We start from the raw sequence: 19990 nt of genomic DNA, 5'->3' as shown, positions 1-19990 counted from the left end.
TTATAGTTGATTGGGAGGTCTTGTGCAAGAAACCTGCTTCCCCAAAAGATGGGTCTTTTTGCAATAATAAATGAGAGAAAAAGTGTGGGATAACTCTTGCTTTGATGGAATGTCATCTAACCTCCCCACAAACAAATCAGAATAAATGCTCACTAAATAGCCAATGACACCTAATCTCCCTGCAAACAAATCAGGATAAATACTCAATAAACAGGTTGTCTGGAATTTACCCAGCCTAGCAGTCATGCTCTTTGCCCTCTAATAGCATGCAGATGATTATGCGTGTGATGCGGGCAGTGCAAGCAGATGGCCAGTTCTATAAACATCCGAGTAAAACCCCCTTTTTGAGGACTTGGAGTTGTGGAAATTGGTTGTCTGCTTGGAATGGCTATGTCACCCATAGTGTTATCTTTGTGGTGTAAAATAATGATGTATACCTTCTTCTCCACATAGCAAAGATTTACTGGCTCAAGTAAGGCTGTGAACACACTAGTTGCCAGAGCAACGTGTTTCCATTAGCCACACCTGGAGAGGGGACAGGTTGATCTGCCAATCACCTGCAAAATCTCTTTGAAGCTGATTTTTTAAAAAACCCACTCAAGCTGCTCCCACCAGGTTTTACAGTAGAAAGGGATGGAGCTGAGTAGCATTGTGCCCCTGTTGTCAGAAGAGAGAGCTGGAGACGCACTAGAACTGGCAGAACAGTGAGTGTGTTTCTATCCTGAGTGTATGAGCTTGGCCACTTTAATTAATAAATACACTAACAGCATTGGGTCCATCATGTAGAGAGCCCTGTGGAACACTAGTTGATATTTTCCTGCAATGTAACACTCAACAGTGAATCAGTGTTCTTTGGATGAAGCTTTCCATATTATGGTGTTGCCTTCTAATACACAATTATCTTATTTCTTTACATGAGCAGCACATAAATTTATTTCAAAAACCTTTACAAAGTCAAGATGAATTATTCTTCTCTTAATCCAGTAAAACAGTTCACAATGTTGTTTTGACTTAAGCCCAGTCGAATAAGGAAATGTGTTTGCTGTCTTTTGTTCCAAAAGCCCATTGGCTGTGAGAAATCATGTAAAATTTCTCTAGATTATTGCAAAATTATTATTTTGCTGTAATAATGCTCCAAGAAGAAAACATAAGCAACAAGACTTTAATCGGGAACTCAACTGGAACTCAATATGCTCAGGAGGACTGCCTCATTACATGGTTGAACTGATCTTTAACATCCCAGGAAACCATACCTTTAAAATTCCAAGAAACCATATTTTCTAGTGCACAGAAATATTGGTTTTTGTTGACTTCGGTACAAAAAAACCCCCAAAGCCTGTTCTCCCCCCACCAAGAGAAAGGCTATAAAAGCTGGCCATTGCAACTTCATTTAAATTGTATTTTCACTAGCCTCCAGGGATAATGCACTCCGGATAATTTGGTAGTGCAATATATTTTGCAAGATAGATCTTTCTTTCCTTTATTTTTGTTTTAGCTTCTCCCCTCCTTTCTGTGTTCAGTTTTGCTCATTTCTCTTATCAGCTGTCTGGAAGGGGAGAAAGCCTTTCGTTTTAGGCAATTCTCTTTCTTGCAGCCTCCCTTTTATTGAATTCCAACTTCCATTTTCCTTTTCTTTTTTTAAATGGGAACATCATTTATCTTGGACTTTAAGTTGCAGAGGCCTTCAAGGGGCTTCTTTTTTCTTTCCCAGCTGCATTTGTTGACACACACAGTCAATCTGGGCTTGGGGTTTCTTCCCCCCTTCATTACCCCCCTGCCCCTGAAAGCAGGCTATAAAGAATCTACAGCTGTGCCCTTTATTAGCATAGTCATTCTAAGCACAACAAGGAGAAAGAGACTAAATATATTACAGCCATTACCTCCATCAAAAAGTGACGATTTTAAAACATTTTAGCTTTTCATTGGGAAAGCCTGGAGAACAAAAGCAAGAGCTTTAATTTTATTGTAAATGCTTTTTAAATATGGGTCACTTGGCCATAATAATAAAAAAGTACAGAAAAGTTCAGAGCTTGAGAAAAGCTCATGTCAGGTATTAGTTCTCCGAAGAAAAAAAATAAAGCAACAACCAGGTTTGTTAATATGGTAATTGGTACAAAATATACAACAGTGCAATGTAGGCCCAGGAAGATGTGGGTTTGTTTGGCTCTGTTCATACCAATTCCATTTTGTAATGTGTGCATAGAACAACTTGGAATGAGCAAACCATTCTTCTCCGGTTGAGAGTTAAAGATGGTTGGGTACTAATAAATAAAAGAACAGCATTTGTGTTTTGTAAAAGAAAGTACTAATTGCCCTTAAAGATGTCTAGAAATCTGGAACGAAAGCATTCGCTCCAAATGTCCCTATTTACCAGGACCACCAGTCAACATTTCTGTTAGCCCTGGTTTTGCCTTTTAGGAATGCCTTGTTAAAATGTTGTTAGTGTGAGTTGCTAGTGTTGCTATTACTCCATTTTCAGCACTGCCCCCAGTCTTTCTAGAACAAGGGTCCCCAACCTTTTTTAGGCCCAGGAGCGGATTTGGAGATCTAAGAAACTGTCATGGACGTCACAAAACATTAAATGGCTTGGAACCCAACTACCTAACCGAGTGCCTTTCCCAATATCAACAATCTTGGGCCCTACAATTGGTGGGTAAGACCCTAGTGGTGGTGCCACCGGTTGGTGCTGACCCGTAATAGTGCCTTCTTGATGGTAGCTCCCTGTTTGTGGAAGGCTGTCCCTGGTGAGGTGCATGTGACTGCCTCATTATTGACATTCGGGAAGAATTTTAAAAAAACATTCCTATTCACCCAGGCATTTGATGGCTGAAATAGAATGTTCCTGGCAACCTTGAAATTATTAGCTATTTTGATACGCAATTGTTTTAAAATGGTTTTAGATGTTCTTAATGTTCATTTTTATTTTTTAATTGTTTTGTTTTGCTGCTCTGTTGTTTGCCCCCAGGTGCTCCTTTGGGAGGAAGGACTGGATAGAAATTTTAAAATAATAATAAACACAGAAGAAAAACTTAAAATAAGCGAGACAGCTACACTCCCCCCAAAACCAAATAAAATAAGAGAAAAAAGCAGAAACACCTCCAAAATATGCATGGAAAGAACACTACTTTTTAAAAAAGAAAAAAAATGGGGAGGGTCAGGGGGCTTTGGCAAGTGCTGTGGGGACTCCAGGTCTAGAATTTAACAGCACTCCAGTATAGAAGTTAACAGCACAATCCTATGCATGTTTATTGAGAAGCCTGATTAAGTTCAGTGGGACTGACTCTCAGATAAGCATTATAAGGTTGCTTTTATCTGTGAATGGGATTGGATACATCTAGAGGACGGTCACATGCCTATAAGTGCACAAGCATGAACACCACAAGTAAGGGCCATACAGGGCCAGATTAAGGATTTACGTACAAGCTAAACAAGCTACAGTTTAGGGCCTCACTTTATGAGGGGCCTCCCATTAGAAAGAAAGAAAGAAAGAACATTGTTACCGGGAAACCATAAACATAATACAAAATGACTATAATTTTTGGTAGGTATTGAGTATCATTGTTGCAGCTCACTTGCTGACAACAGTAAACAGTAAACAATTCTATAGAACATTGTACACATGCAGCCTTTTGGATTATTGCAGAAAACAGCTCGTGTGTATATATAAATTATATTATATCTAATTTATATATTATAACCTTATATTATATTGTTTAATTGTGTTATGTGTTTGACAAATTCCTAAATAAAGAATGTGCACACATATAACTTGCATTTTTAATACCTATGTTACATGACTATCAAATTCTGTTAAATTGTACAGCCCTTATTTTGCATTTAAAACTTTTATTTGTTGAAGAGGGAAGGGCCTCACTCATATTATAGCTTACGGCCACAAGTTTAAATCCGGCCCTGGGGCCATACCTTGCATGCAGAAGGTCCCAGGTTTAATCCCCAATATTTCCAAGAAAGGCTGGGAGATCTTCTGCCTGAAACCCTGGAGATCCACTGCCAGTCAGTGTAGGCAGTACTGAGCTAGATGGACCAATGGTCTGACTCAGTATAAGGCAGCTTCCTATGTTCCTATGCCATGTATGGCCCAGCCAGTAGTGTAGTGGCAAATTCAGAAGTGCAGGTTCCCTTCATGATAGTCATAGTCACACACCCCCATCCTTTTTTTCCCTGCTGGGTTGAGAATGAGATTCTTGTTAATGCCTTCTCCCACAATAACAAACGTCCGTAGGAGCCAATCAGAATGAGAGTGTGTGTTAAACTACTGAGAAGAGTCTTCTCAGTGGCTGACTCACCTCTTTTCACACTGTTGGCTCCAATCAGCAGGGATGGACAAGGAAGCATGTTAGAAGGCTCTTCTCAGTGGCTAACACACTCTCCTTTCATGCGGATTGCCTTGTAGGATGCCAGAGACAAAGGGACCCTGCTGGGACCCTGCTCCCAAGAAAGTAAAGGGTCTAAGACCCTGTGACACCCCTGGGCTCAGCTTGCCATTTTACATCCTGCTGCTGCTCTTTTGTACTGTTGATATCATATTATTTGCTAAGCTTTTCTAGTATATTTTAAATTAAAATAGTCTATCATGCTTCTGGGTTTTAAATTAATAGAGAGAGACATTTTTCTTTGTCTACTTTTAATTATGTTAATGGTTCTTTTCTAGTATGGTATTTCAGTGGCTGCGAGTTAGATTTTTATATTTTACAATGGGATAATTGGCTTGAGATTAGTTGGTATAGTGCACTTTTTGTTTTAGCATTTGTGAATTTTGATGTTTGGTTTTAGATGTTTCTATTTAATATTTGTTCACTGATAGGGAAAATATAAATATTTTGAAAGGCAGCCTTTTTAAAGTCTAAGGAGAGTCTCAAATAAATAAATAAACCAATAACTAAAAATGAAAAAATGAAATGGAAATGCCTTCAAGTCGATCCCGACTTATTCAGAGGTAATTTACCATTGCCTTCCTCTGAGGCTGAGAGGTAGTGACTGGCCCAAGGTCACCCAGTGAGCTTCATGGCTGTGTGGGGATTCGAACCCTGGTCTCCCAGGTCATAGTCCAACAACTTAACCACTACACCACACCACACTGGCTCGCAAAATAAATAACTAAAATAAATAAATACCAGGGAAAAGTGATTTTGTATTCTTTCTATGCATTCAGGATTTCAAAAATCTTTGTGTGAGCTGTTAAATTGAATACAGTATTTTTCATTGAGTGCAGTACAACTAAGCAAAATTAATGGGAATTCCCGCCATTTACTTCAATGGGAGGTGGATGGTTCTTCATGTTTGTGCAGGGTACTGGGGCTCTCTACTAAATCTGTGTCTAATATCAGAGATTACTTGCCTACTATACCTGTTTTGACTGGCACAACACTATCTTATGAAGTGGAACTCACATCCTTGATAGTGTATACTGAATTTTGAGAGGGATCTGAAAATAAGCAGACAAAGGTATGATATCTAAATGTAAAAATACACATTTTGGTTATTTGGAGTTGTATATTTTCATAAGTTATCTGGTGGGCATTCAAAGACAAAATTCCCAGTTGCCTTATCGTCTCTCCACCCTGTCATGTGTGGGTTATTATCTACTATAGCCTCATGAAGAAGCACAAGAGCTGATCAGTTAGCACTCTAGACTGTAGCTATTTTTTGGTGGGATTCAATCACATGGCGGCAAATTCAGGTTTCACAATTACAGTTGATTGGGGGGTCTTGTGCAACAAACCAACTTTCCTCAAAGACTGGGTTTTTATGAGATAAGGAAAGTGATGGGAAAATGCACTAGAATGTGTAGGATCATACTTGCTTTGGCACAACATAATCTAACCTCCCCACAAACAGAATAAATGCTCAATAGACAGGTCATCTGGAAGGACCCTACATTCCAGATAGTGGGATTGGGATTCACAAGCAGCTAAAGACCCGTGATTTAATGTAACCCCATCAAATCTGTTTATAACCTGCTTAAATTCCGATCTTGAAAACTGGTTTTCTTGTTACTGTGGGGTGAGTTTGACATAAATCATCCTGAATTTACTCACAGCTATGAATGTCCATTAGAGTCTCAGTTTCAACAGAAATACAAAACCAATTCTACCCAGAGCAGGAATACACAAATGTAAATATCAAATTAATGTTGAGAAGTTGCTTTTCCCAAAGTTGATTAGTTGACTGCTACTAAACAGCTTATTTTCATAAGAATCTCAAATCTAGTTTTAGCAATGATTTTAATGTAACAGATTTGAGGGAAATGCTGACATACCTGCTTGATTGGCCATTCTAATAGGTGCATTTGAGAAGAATCTGACTCGCACATTTAACTGTAACTTGTTATTCATCAAAGATTTGTAAGGTATGGTTTTCAACAGTTTGAACAGTGGAACAGTCTCTTTATAGCCTGTCTTATTAAAGTTCAGAATTTCATTAGCTGTTCTGTGCTAAGAGAATCCAGTGGAATTCTCATTTAGAATTCTGTATAGTTTACTTTGCTCTTTCTAAGTAAGATGCAAGAGGGGGATTAATATGGTAATGTTTGTGCTACTGTGGAAAAAAGGCATGTTGTATTTTAAAACCATTGTATATATTTACAGTTTTAGCAAGGTAGCTGATGGCCAGTAATTAAACAAAATGATAATTAGGTAGTGATTAAATAAACTCCTTATTACAGCTTCTGGAAGGTTTACATAAACAATATCTGTATTAGCAATATATAAGTAAAACATTGCCCCACCTAAAAATATGCTTTAAAAATTGTGGTTTCTTTGCATTATTGTAGGAGTATTAGATTTCCCCCCTCTTTAGATGAGAAAGGATTGTGTTGAATACAATACTAATTTAAATTTTTAAAAGGTTTTTGTTTTTAAAACATCAACATCCACAGTTGTTGACTTCATCAGGGCTGTCCTATTTGTGATGCTCCATTAAAGCTCAGATTGACCTGTGCTGATGTGACTGCATCACATAATAATAATGGTGCGTGCATGTTATTAGGTAAGTGAGGCAGATTCGTCACCTTCTATATCAATTACTCTAGTTCTCCCTTTACCCAGTGGAAATTCAGCAAAGCCTCGGTAGGTTCAGTTTCCCCTGGAGAAAAATGAATGTTCTGACTAGGGAATGATGGCAAAAAAGGCTAGAGAAACGACAGTTGAGCCACTTTGAGGAGTTAATTATACAGCCACAAGAGTGGCTGTATACTATAGCAAGCATGGATTTTTCACATTTCACAGTGTTAAATTGAAAATACCCCCTATGCCATCCTGCTGCTTCCCATAAGCTCATTTCAAAACAAAACCTTACAAAACTTATAGTCCTGAACTCAGCAACACTTGCTTAACAACCCTCTAAATTTTCATGGCGATACACAAAACACTCAGAGAGAATCGAGAACAGACCTCTGTTGGACTTTTTTCTGTCAGTGGTCTCATAATTTGTTGAAATTGATTAAAAATCATCCATGTTCACAGAGAAGCTGTAATCCTATTACTGAGATGAGCCCCATACTCTGACCATCTTCTGCAGTTTAAAAGTTAAAAAAAATCCCTGGCTGATTTCTAATTAATTTAAGAAATTTAACATTGAAGTCTATTGTAGTGCCTGGCATGCTTAGTAAGAACCAACTGTCAGTGTTCTAAAAGCCACTCACAGCTGTTTGGCTTGGCTAATCGGGGACACACCCAAGCCAGACCTTTATTTCACAGTCATGGCTTCCCCCAAAGAATCCTGGGAAATATATTTTGTGAAGGGTGCTGAGAGTTGTTAGGAGACTCCCTATTCCCCTGACAGAGCTCCAGTGGTCAGAGTGATTTAACAGTCAGCCCCTCTTCTGGCGATTGTAGTTCTGTGAGGGGAATAGGGCATCTCCTAGCAACTCTCAGCACCCTTCACAACCTACAGTTCCCAGGATTCTTTTGGGGAAGCCATGACTGTCTGAAGTGAAATAAAGTGTGGAAATAAAGTGTGGATGTGGCCAGGGACAGCTTTGGTTGAATTCGGGTAGAAGACTACTTGTGCCTGCTGTAGAATAAAAAGGTGGGGGAAACCCTGAAAAACAATGATATTGTTCACAATGTTTTCCTTTTGGAAAGGAAAGGGGCTTTCCCTCTGCCCAGTGCCCACCCACTCATTCAATCTCCTCCCCTCCCCCTTCTCTCCCCCTTCTCCTCCCTGCTCCCAGTTCACTTTCACCCATCCTAAGCATGATTGTACAGAAGTAAATCCCATTGAACTCAAAAAGCATGCAAATGATCAAACTTACCCTTCCCTTTTATCCATTCCCTCCTGCCCCTCCTTCCCTCTCCTCCCCTTCCCTCTCCTCTCCCCTCCCCCGTGGTCAGTTTCACCTATCCTAAGCATGATTGCATGGGAGTTAATCCCACTGAACTCAAAAAGCATGCAAATGATCAGACCTGCCTTCCCCCCTTCCTCTCTTTCTCTCTCTTTCTCTTCCTCCCACTCCCCTCCTCTCCCTCTCCTCTCCTCTCCTCCTCCCCTCCCCTCTTCCTTCTTTCCCGTCCACTCCAGCCCTCCCACCTTTACTCCTCAGTGGTCAATTTCACCTATCCTAAACATGATTGAAGAGGAGTAAATCCCATTGAACTCAATAGGCATGCAAATGATAAATCCATTCTTAGCAAACTTGCACAGGATTCCATTTCTTACCTTCCAGATTAAAAAGCAGAGAAATTAACTAATAGGCAAAAAAAACAAAAACACCTTGCCATTTAAGAACTTACATATAGCCCACAGATATTTCTGTCAAACTTTAAAAAGCAGGGAAATTGGGCAGCTATAATGAATACACCAGGGGAGCAGAAGGCCTGACCTCCTCTCTGAGATATTGTACTGCCCTCCAAATTTGTCAAAATGCAAACACAATTTGGGTTGGTCTTGCATAGTCCAATCCACTTTCTGTGTAGCTTGCAAGAATTTGGTAGCATGTGCCTCTGAGCACCCCCTCTAGGACGTACAACTTAACATGGTGAGGGGGTTTGAGAGTGTTGAAGAAGCTGAGAGCAATGCTGTCCAGAGTCTAGACCAAGAGGCTAGACTCCTAGCAGGGGCACCCAAGGTGGAATGGTCAAAGCTGAGACACCAGACTAAGATGCATCCAAACTCAGAGGAAGGCAATGGTAAACCACTTCTGAATACCTCTTACCACAAAAGCCCTATTAACAGAGTATCCAAAATGCAACACGAGATAGTGCTGGAAGATGAGACCCCCAGGTCAGAAGGCACTCACCGAGCTACTGGGGAAGAACAAAGGACAAGTACGAGTAGCACTGTGACTAACGACGCAGCTGGGTCAAAGCCGAAAGGAAGCCCAGAGGCTGATGCGCACAGATGTGAAAGGAGAGTCCGGAGATGTACAACTTACACAATAGGAACATGGAATGTGAGAAGCATGAACCAGGGAAAGTTAGAAATTGTCAAGCAAGAAATGGAACGTATCAGCATTACAATACTTGGCATGAGTGAATTAAAATGGACGGAAATGGGACATTTTCAATCGGGCAACTACAAAATATTTTATGCAGGAAATGAGAAATTAAGAAGAAACGGGGTTGCTTTAATAGTGAGAAGTGATGTAGCAAAAGCAATTAGGAGCTACAATGCAAGGTCTGAGCAAGTGATATCAATGAGATTAAACGGGAAACCTATTAACATAACCATCATCCAAGTCTAGGCTCCAAAGGCAAATGCAGAAGAAGAGGAACTGGAGAGATTTTATGCAGAAGTACAGGAAGAAATTGATCACAAACCAAAACAAGATATGCTGATAATGATGGGGGACTGGAATGCAAAAGCAGGGGACAGAGAAGAAGTAGGAATTGTTGGGAAATGGGGCTTAGGAGACAGAAATGAAGCAGGAGAAAGACTTATTGAATTCTGTGAAGCCAATAATTTGTTTCTTGCAAACACATTTTTTGAGCAACCAAAAAGACGACTGTACACGTGAACATCACCAAAAGGTCAATATAGGAATCAAATTGATTATTTAATTGGTAGCAGGATGGAGAAGTTCCATACTATCTGCAAAAAAAGACCAGGAGCAGACTGCGGTACAGATCATGAACTGGTCATATCGAAAATCAGAATAAAGTTAAGGAAGAACAACAAAACAATCATAATGCCAAAATACAATTTAAATAAGATCCCAGAAGAATATAAAGATCAAATAAGGAACAGGTTTGAGGCTTTAAACTTAGTTGACAGAGACCAGAAGAACTATGGACTGAAGTCAGAGACATTATCAGGGAAGAATGCAAAAAGACAATACCTCTAGTTAAAAAGAGAGAAAGACCTCAATGGATGACCGAAGAAACTCTGAAAATGGTTAAAGAGAGAAGGAAAGGAGATAGAAACAATACAGTGACTGGTACGTAGGGACAAAGAACTATTACAATAGTTATTGTATAGAAATAGAAGACAACAACAAAATATTAGAGAAATGTAAGGGAAATTCAAACCAAGAGTAGGGATATTGAATAATCAACAGGGGAACACACTGACTGACCGAGACGAAATAAAAGGAAGATGGAAGCAATACACTGAAGAACTCTATAAAAGAGATGCCAGGACGACAGATTCATTCATGGAGGAACCGAATGATGAAGAACCAGAAATTTTAGAATGTGAGGTGAAAGCTGCTCTTAAAATACTTGGAAGAAACCAATCACCAGGAACAGATGGCATACCTATAGAGTTGCTACAAGCAACTGAGACTGAATCTGTCCAAATTTTGACAAACATTTGTCAAGAAATATGGAAAACTAATCAATGGCCCACAGACTGGAAGCGTTCCATATACATCCCAATTCCAAAGAAAGGGGATCCCAGGGAATGCAGTAATTACTGGTCAACACTAATTTTATTGCCAATGATGTTTGATCAATTTTAGGGTAACTTTGTGTCGCTGATTCCAAATATGGCATTGGTTTTGCTAGATTGGCTCTAATTTTTGAGATAATGGATGCCCCCATTGAAAAACATAACAAATTCAAAAAATTTAATGGTCAGGCATAGCCTACCCACAAATGACATGGAAACTGTCTCAAATCATACAAAAGTAAACACATGAAATATCTTATGGCTTTGTATTCAGTACAATAACATTAAAACAAAGTAAGCTGATTCAGATAATCACAATTAATGCATAGAAAAACGCTGTGTGTACGATTTTCTTTCATGTGGGGCATCAGGACAATCATGTTGGAGGCTCCAGCAGTAGTCTGCCATCATGTGTCTGTCCCATCTGCCTTGATACCTTTCCTCTATCACCTTTATATCCTGATGGAACCTCTCCCCTTGTTCCTCACTAAAATCACCAAGATTATCCGGAAATCTGTCTAAGTGGCTATGGAGATAGTGTACCTTTATGCTCATATTAGTACCCAAATGTTTAAAGTTAGCGAGCATGTTTTGCACCAATTCTTCATAATTGTCTGCTTTGTGGTTACCCAAGAAGTTCTTGACAACTGAGACATAACTGCACCAGGCAGAAGCTTCAACATCATTCATAAATTTAGTGAAATTCAAATCATTGATGTGTTTACGAATTTTAGGACCATCAAAGATTCCTGCTTTTAGTTTTTCCATAGTCAGTCCAAGGAACTATCTACAAATGTATTTGAAGCAATCACCATCTTTGTCCAAGGCCTTAACAAATTGCTTCATCAGTCCAAGCTTGATATGGAGTGGTGGGAGAATGATTTTTTCTCTGTCAACCAATGGCTTGTTAATGAAGGCCATGTCACTTTTTTCCAATGATCTCGCTTTGCCCTACTATCCCACAAGCAGATGAAACAAGGGTATTCTGTGTATCCACTTTGCTGCCCAAGCAAGAAGTTCCCCATCTTTAGATCAACACAAATAGACCACTGGTGCTCATGATAGCAGAGCTCAAGACCATTTTGATATTTTCATATTCTTCTTTAAGTTTTGTTGAGTGAGCAATTGGAAGAGATGCATAGCGGTTACCATTGTGCAATAAAACACATTTCAAGCTTCTGGTGGAGCTGTCTATAAAAAGCCGCCAATCTTCTGGTCGATATTCCGGTAGTCCCATTTAGAGAAGTCCAGGAATGTTATTGCAGTATACAAGTTCTTCATCTTGGCTGAAGTATGGAAGAAGTCCCTCCTCTCTTGTCCGATAAGCTGTTATGTTAGCTTCCGGCTGTAGACAGTTCTTTTCCATTAGCCTGGATGCTAAAAGTTCAGATGCTTGCTTTGACAGACTGAGGTCTCATATCAAATCATTGAGTTCTTTTTGGGAGAACTGCTCAGGTGTTGAAAAGCTTTCTTCACATTCACTTCCAGGGCTACCACCTGTGCTACACTCCACGTCCAGCATTTCTTCAACATCTGACAATGGAAGGTCAGGCAGTGAGGTAAACACTGGTATGGGAACGTCTTCGCTGTGTGGCACAGGTCGCCTTGCTGAGTCCAAATCAGGATACTCCCACTTATGTTTTTTGTAGCGATTGAAGCCTTTCACATTCACAACACAAAAATAACAATCATCGTGATGGTTTTGCGGCTCTCTCCACACCATAGGCACACCAAAGTTTAAATGTTTCCTTTCTCCATTTTCCCACTGTCGTAGGCACTCTACACAGGTTTTGCAAACCTTATGGGGAGCCCAAGACTTATCTCAATCTCCAAGCTTCACTCCAAAATAAGCAAGATATGCTTGTTTTACAAAGTCAGTGATGTTTTTTATTTGTTTTTGCAGTGTATTTGCCACAAATGTAGCAGAATGCATTAGGATTGTTTAAGCAGCCTCTTCGTGACGAGCTCATATTCATCTTCAAAAAAAAAGAAAAGTATATGTCAGCAGCTACAGGTCGTATTGGGGTACAATAGTCATTTGAGGGGTATCCATGATCTCAAAAACTAGAGCCAATTCGGCCAAACTAATGTCATTTTTGGATTTAGCACCCCCAAAATACCCTAAACTCATTCAAACATCCTTGGCAACTAAAAAAAATTTTTTTTTGTTGGGCTGTGAAAGGAATGCTCAAGATTCTACAACAAAGGCTCTTGCCATATATGGAGCAAGAAATGCCAGACATCCAAGCTGGATTTAGAAAGGGAAGAGGCACCAGAGATCATATCGCAAACATACATTGGATAATGGAATTTCAGAAGAAAATCACCCTGTGCTTTATAGATTACAGCAAAGCCTTTGATTGTGTAGATCATGAAAAACTATGGAATGCTTTAAAAGAAATGGGGGTGCCACAGCGCCTGATTGTCCTGATGTGTAACCTATACTCTGGACAAGAGGCTACTGTAAGGACAGTATATGGAGAAACCGATTGGTTCCCCATTGGAAAGGGTGTGAGACGGGTATATTTTATCACCCTATTTGTTTAATCTATATGCAGAACATGGATTGGACCAAGATGAAGGAGGTGTGAGAATTGGAGGGAGAAACATCAATAATTTAAGATATGCAGACGATACCATACTCTTAGCAGAAACCAGCAATGATTTGAAACGAATGCTGAGGAAAGTTAAAGAGGAAAGCACAAAAGCAGGACTACAGCTGAATGTCAAGAAGACTAAAGTAATGACAGCAGAAGATTTATGTAACTTTAAAGTTGACAACAAGGGCATTGAACTTGTCAAGGATTATCAATAGCTTGGCACAGTCATTAACCAAAATGGAGACAATAGTCAAGAAATCAGAAGGCTAGGATTGGGGAGGGCAGCTATGAGAGAACTAGAAAAGGTTCTCAAATTCAAAGATGTATCACTGAACAACTAAAGTCAGGATAATTCAGACCACAGTATTCGCAATCTCTATGTATGGATGTGAAAGTTGGACAGTGAAGAAAGGGGATAAGAGAAAAATCAACTCATTTGAAATGTGGTGTTGGAGGAGAGCATTGCGCATACCATGGATTGTGAAAAAGACAAATAATTGGGTGTTAGAACAAGTTAAACCAGAACTGTCACTAGAAGCTAAAATGATGAAACTGAGGTTATCATACTTTGGACACATCATGAGAAGACCTGCTTCACTAGAAAAGACAATGATGCTGGGAAAAAATAGAAGGGCGTAGAAAAAGAGGAATGCCAAACAAGAGATGACTTGATTCCATAAAGGAAGCCACAGACCTGGACTTACAAGATCTGAACAGGGTGGTCTTGGAGGTCACTGATTCATAGGGTCGCCATAAGTTGTAACTGACTTGAAGGCACATAACAACAACAACCAGCCTGTGAGCATATAGTGAATGGTGGCAACATGTACAATCTACACTCCAAAGATGGAGAATTATATTTTTTGTATGTTTGTTGGTGTTCTTCTTGCTTTGCTTCTTTCCTGTGTTACTACTGTTTCTACAGAGAATTGTTTCTCTCCAGAGGCTATGCTCCAGAAAGACAGAGCTGATGAACCAGCCATAGCCTGGCAAAAACACTCCTCCCCAATCCTCACTGATGCTGCATGAGCCACTAACGGCCAGGGAAGCACTACTCCATCCACAACAGGCTGCTTTCCTCGTTCCTGGATTTAAGGACCACCCAGCCACAGTATTATAGACTTGCCAGGATTCAACTCCAGTTGATTGATCCTCATAGGACCATTTCCAACAAATGCTTCATCTTTAGAGTAGCAATGCTACTGCTGATTGACTCACACCAGGGGCCAGGGTGGGTAGGCAGTGCTTTTTTTGGTGATGTCTATCACCTTTTTTGCAGCCCCTGGCAGCCATTTTATTCTGGACTCACAACATTTTTATCAAGATATGAGTATCCACACCTCTTTTTGTTTTCTAACCAAAAAACAGTGGGGGTATGTTGCTGGTTAGAAATGGAGGGCGCCACCGTTCTGCTCCTTATGGCTCATAAGGGAAAAGGAGGGATTTGCTTGTTCAGGGAGGAGGAACACAGAGTTGTTCTTCACTAAACCTGCTGAGTCTCAGTGCTGTCATTTGTTAACACTTAACTGAACCTTTCTAAATTTAAAAATCACTGTTGGGCCTTGATCCCTGCTGAGATCAAGGAAGGGTGATGGATTAGACCAGGAGTGGGGAATCTTTTCACCCTGAGGGCCACATTCCTTTCTAGCCAAGCTTTCAGGGGCCATGAACCAGTGGCAGGCAGGACTTAGAAGCAAACTCAGCAGAGCAACCAAGTGAATGTTACCTTTGCACAGTAGGCTTGTTTCTACCCACACAGCATCCCTCTCTAGCCTCTACCAAGGCAAGCGAGAAGCTTTATTGGAGTTCAAAGACACATTCTAGCAAACAAAAGCATTTAAGGAGGGTGCAAAGCATGGTCAGCAAGGGGTGTGGCCTGGGGGAGTTTCAAAGGGCCAGACAGGGAAGTCTGGAGGGCCACATTCCACCCCCGGTTCCAAGGTTCCCCATCCCTGGATTAGGGCCTTAGCATTAACTCCTTTGCTGCTGCCATGCCTCTTGGCAAAAAGGCATCCAGCAAGTGCCAAGCAGTTGTTTTTCCTTGCTCCGGCTACTGCTTCTGTCTTTTCTACTGTATGCTGCCTAGGTAAGAACTCTGTGCAGTGTGGTTTGTGGCTTTGCTGCTCTTTCTACTGCCTGCCTTGCTCAAGGGAAGGAAGTTGGAAGTGGCTGGGGCAGAGCAAGTGCTGATCAGTCTGTTGGTGATGGAGTAACGCTGCCGTTGGGAGACACTATGCACTGATAATGGATAGACAAACCTAACTCTTGTGGGGTGAGCATGACAATACACCCTAGTCTTGCAACATCCTCAAGTAAGTGGCCTGACCTGATCCCAGGTAGGGTGGGTGAAGTTGTGGTGCCTCTTAGTCATGCATTACAGATATTGCCACAGGACTGAGGTCACCAGTATGTCCCCCTTTGACACAAAGACACCCTTGAGGAATTCCCAACACTTAAAAACCATCTGAGCTTACCCCCCCCCAGCTTACTGCATCCCACATGTGGTGGAGAGGGTGGTTTCCCCTTGAAAAGTATATATAGCCAAAGGAGGAAGTTGGAAGAGTAATTCTCCCCCATTTCCTTTTTCAGCTCCATGGGCTTTTCAAGGCTCAGATTGGTATCGGAACAAAAGTGGAACAATCAAGAAGGCAGGAGGGAAAGAAGAATGATATGGGAGAGTGGGAGGAGGAACACAAACTAACTGAGAAGAAAGTAGGGTACCATAGGAGTCAGAAATAATGGAGTGCCAAAAAGATATGCATGCACGTGTCATTTTCCGGGGAGGTACTATCCTGATGGTTCTGAAATGCCCACTGGGGGCCCTAGAAGAACTCCCATATTTTCCGAGCACAAATCAAGACGTTGGTGTTCACCTTTAAAGCTCTACATGGCTGGACCAGCTTAACCTGTACCAGGCCACCTAGTCACCAAGTTATTCAGCTAAGGTCCTGCACCATCCAAGGCAGGGTGGGGAGTACTAAGAACTTTTTTGGAGATGGCATCCCAACTTTGCAATGCTCACCCAAGGGAGATCTCATGGCAATGTATCTTGTTTTCACTGCAGTGGCAGGCAATTGTCTCAGGTTTTAAAAACTGCTTCATATGATAGCTTGTATGAATTACACAATTTCAATATATTGGCCTACATTTCTCATCTGCTGTGGAGAGGCATAAAGCTGTACAAGGCAGTAAAATCCTGTGCCCTGACCACAGGAAATTGCAGCCCATCTTCTTCAGATTTGAGCACACACTGTGCACAATCTTTGATTCTAGCATCCAAGACTGAAAAGTTTTTTAAATGTTGAGCTTCTAAATTGTGTATGTAGTCTCTGCATCATGCATATTGCAGAATGGAATACACATGGTTGTGTTTAAGAATACATATATGCTTTTACAAGTACATTAGAGACACTTGCCTCACCATTCTAGTCATAATAGGATCCCTTGAGTCCACACTTGTTTTGCAGTGCCTTTTAAGAATGCCAAGGAGACCGCTGTCAAGCATCGAAGGCTGATTTCATTCTACCAGCTTAATTTCAACTCCCTTTGCAGCAGGCTTCTGCTGCAACATTTATTCCTATCTCCTCTCCCCCAAAATGGTGACATTTAAGAGCAATGATTATAGCTTTCTTTACAAGAGGCTTGTTTGTATTCAAGATACCCAGGCTATTTCAAAACAAAAGAGATCAACAGGAAAACTTCAAGTATGGTTGAGAATCCTAATATTGCAGAACTACCTACAACTTAAATCACTTTCTGCAAGCTCCCACTACTGAGACAAGAGAGATTATACTATGTCACCTACTGTATCAGATCTGGTAGTTAGGGGCAGAAGTGGAAAGGGAAATTAGTGGACCAAGAAAGGAGCAGAGTGACTATACTATTGTGAATAGCTCTGATGAAGTTCCTTGAAAGGTCTGTACATACAGCTACAATGGATCTGTACAATTACAGTGGCCTCTTTTCGGACAGTCTCTGAAGGTCATGGCAAATGCTATGTACAGTTCCCATAATGTGGCACCAATCCATACAAATGGTGACTATATATGAGTGCCTTTCAGCAGCAGGTTATATATTGCCAGCAGAACTTACTGCTGGATGGCTGCCCAGTATACAACCAGCCCATAGATAATGGCCTATTAATATTTCCATACTGGTACTCAAACCATGAGAAGCAACAACTGTGGGATAGCAATCATTTTATCAACTGTAGAAGCTTTGCCAACTTCTTCCTAAATACAGATACAAATAATGCAATATGTGGTTGGGTGAAGAACACACAAAATGTTTGCATCCAACTAAGTTTTACCCAGAGTAGACTCAATGAAATTAATGGACCCAAGTCAGTCACATCTATTAATTTCAAATGGGTCTGCTCCAAGTACAACTAACATTGGATACAAACCAGTGACTGGAACTATGAATTACACCTTGGTTACCCCATCAAGTGATTGAACAGGGAAATTAACTAGGGACACAATCCACTCGGAAGTTCTCCGGTGCAAGGCCCACTGAAGCTAATGAACACCTCCTGGTACATTAATACCTTGAGGGTGGGAGGAGAGGGAAATGCCATTAAAATTTCATTTCTAAAAATCCACAATGCTACATATTTAATTTATAGAAAGTTTTATTGACAGAATGCAACACATCCTCCACTGAACATTTATTTGTACAGTTAGATTCTTTCCATATAAGCAACATAATTCAACACAATCTGTCCTCCATTTTCATTGCTTCATACATTAGAGTTTACTTTCATACACAATCGTTTAAAAAGGCATCCAAGCAGCAGCAAAAAAAGGAATGTTTAATGTGGCACTTGCCCAACCCCTCTTTATAAGCCTCTATTAAGTGGGAAAACCCACATTTCCGGGTAGCCAGTGGTGATGGGGCTGAAACTGTGCTGAGACCAGGATGTGTGTGTATGTGTGTGTCTTACAGAATGGTTCACTAGGTCATGTAGAGAGCTCTCCCGCAGTTACAGGATACAAGGTCATTATCTAAGATGGATCTGGGGACAAATGGAAATATTCTAACAAAACAGATGTTCAGTTGACCTAAATCCCAAATTGTATAGAAATACTTATAATCCATTTGTAATTTAGTGGTGAAATCCAACTGATTTAACCAAACTCAGCAGTCCTTCAGAGACTGTTTAATTATGTTAGCCAGGACAGTAATGAAAAAAGTAACAGATAATGATTAAATAAAATGTATTTGTTGTGTAGCTTCTTCTTAAGCTACAGTGACCGTTTTACTGTATCAGTTATTATTGAAGATTTCCCCTAACTTTGCAGTCTAATTAGACATTCTATTTCCTGCCTTTGGGCAGAGGTCATCAAAAAAGGGGGAAATGTCATAGGTAAATATTAACATTTAAATTTTAAAAAAACCACACCACACTTTTTATCCCACTGAAATACAATTAGCTTTAAGTTAATAAATGGGGTCTTTTGTTGCTATGTAACTTGAGGTCTTAGAAATGCTAATATAGTTACACCACAGAATTTATAATTCAATCCTTGATTGATAAAACAGTTACTGCAACAACAGGTTAACTCGAAGGGTCTAATATTTAGATAATAAAAGATGCTGTAGGTGAAGGGAAGGTGGGTGAGGGAGGAAAGCAGCTGATGCTCTAGTCAGATTCTGAACTCTCTTGCTCATTGGTTTGGTACTGGCAGACGACTTCTTCCAAAGGTGTCATTGAACCATCTGGTCGCACTCCCATTGGTGTTATAACTTTGTCTCTGTAACAAAGAAAGGTAGATACAGTTTTATTTATTTCACAGAGAACATTTACTAGCCTGTCCACATGTGGGCAACATGCTTTCACGACACACATGCAAGTTTAGCACACAGCTGCTCAGTGTGAATTCTCTGTTCTCATATTCAAGTTCACCTCAGTAACTGTATGGATCAAATTTATTGTTTAAATAAGGGATTCACTTTTTCAATAGCTATAAAGAGAAGTTTATTAAGATGGCATGACATCCTGGAAATCTTTTTTAAAAATCAAGAAAAGAGGAGATGGGAAATGTTGGTACTGTGGTAGGGATAAAGGGAATTTCATCCACCTGTGGTGGAAGTGTAAAAAAGCTATGGCATTCTGGTCTATGGTCTCTAACATTCTTAAAGAATTTTATAGGTATGTAATTTCATTGAATTCTATTTTTGTCGAATTATGTAAAAGAACAAATAAAATCAAAACATCAGATCCACGCTTTAATTATAACAATGGCCAAATCCTGGAGAAATAACTCAAAGCCTAATAGAATGGATTTAGTAAGGAATCTCTGGGAACAAATGACTATAGTAAAATTAACCGGAATGACTAATGAGATAAAATATATGGAAATTATAAGGAGTTGGAATTTAGTAACAATATGTAAAAAAAGGATTTAAAATCTCAGGAAAAGGAATAGATTATTTCTTTCTTTAAAAGAATAAGAGTGAAAAGTAGTACTCTCTCATTCTGAAGTATGATTAGGTTGCCTGTTACTATTGAACTAATACAATAACTTTTTATATTAGTAATT

At 40.0% G+C, this 19990-nt stretch overlaps 1 protein-coding gene and 1 long non-coding RNA gene across 3 annotated transcripts in view; one reads left to right on the top strand and one right to left on the bottom strand.

Annotated features, from left to right (window-relative positions):
• Positions 1-631: 631 nt before the first annotated feature.
• The window catches only part of LOC133390404 (uncharacterized), a 28531-nt gene continuing 9172 nt past the window's right edge, over positions 632-19990 (top strand). The window contains exon 1 of the long non-coding RNA XR_009764387.1: positions 632-704. This is a non-coding gene — a long non-coding RNA (uncharacterized LOC133390404). The remainder of the gene's footprint in view (positions 705-19990) is intronic.
• The window catches only part of RIC8B (RIC8 guanine nucleotide exchange factor B), a 31887-nt gene continuing 29957 nt past the window's right edge, over positions 18061-19990 (bottom strand). For both annotated transcript variants that reach the window (XM_061638933.1, XM_061638932.1), the window contains exon 10: positions 18061-19201. In XM_061638933.1, the coding sequence (XP_061494917.1) occupies positions 19090-19201 (112 nt within the window). In that variant the 3' untranslated portion in view covers positions 18061-19089. The remainder of the gene's footprint in view (positions 19202-19990) is intronic.

Source organism: Rhineura floridana, chromosome 8 (assembly GCF_030035675.1).
Source record: "Rhineura floridana isolate rRhiFlo1 chromosome 8, rRhiFlo1.hap2, whole genome shotgun sequence".
Lineage (NCBI taxonomy): Eukaryota > Metazoa > Chordata > Lepidosauria > Squamata > Rhineuridae > Rhineura > Rhineura floridana.
This window is presented reverse-complemented; position numbering and strand designations above follow the sequence as displayed.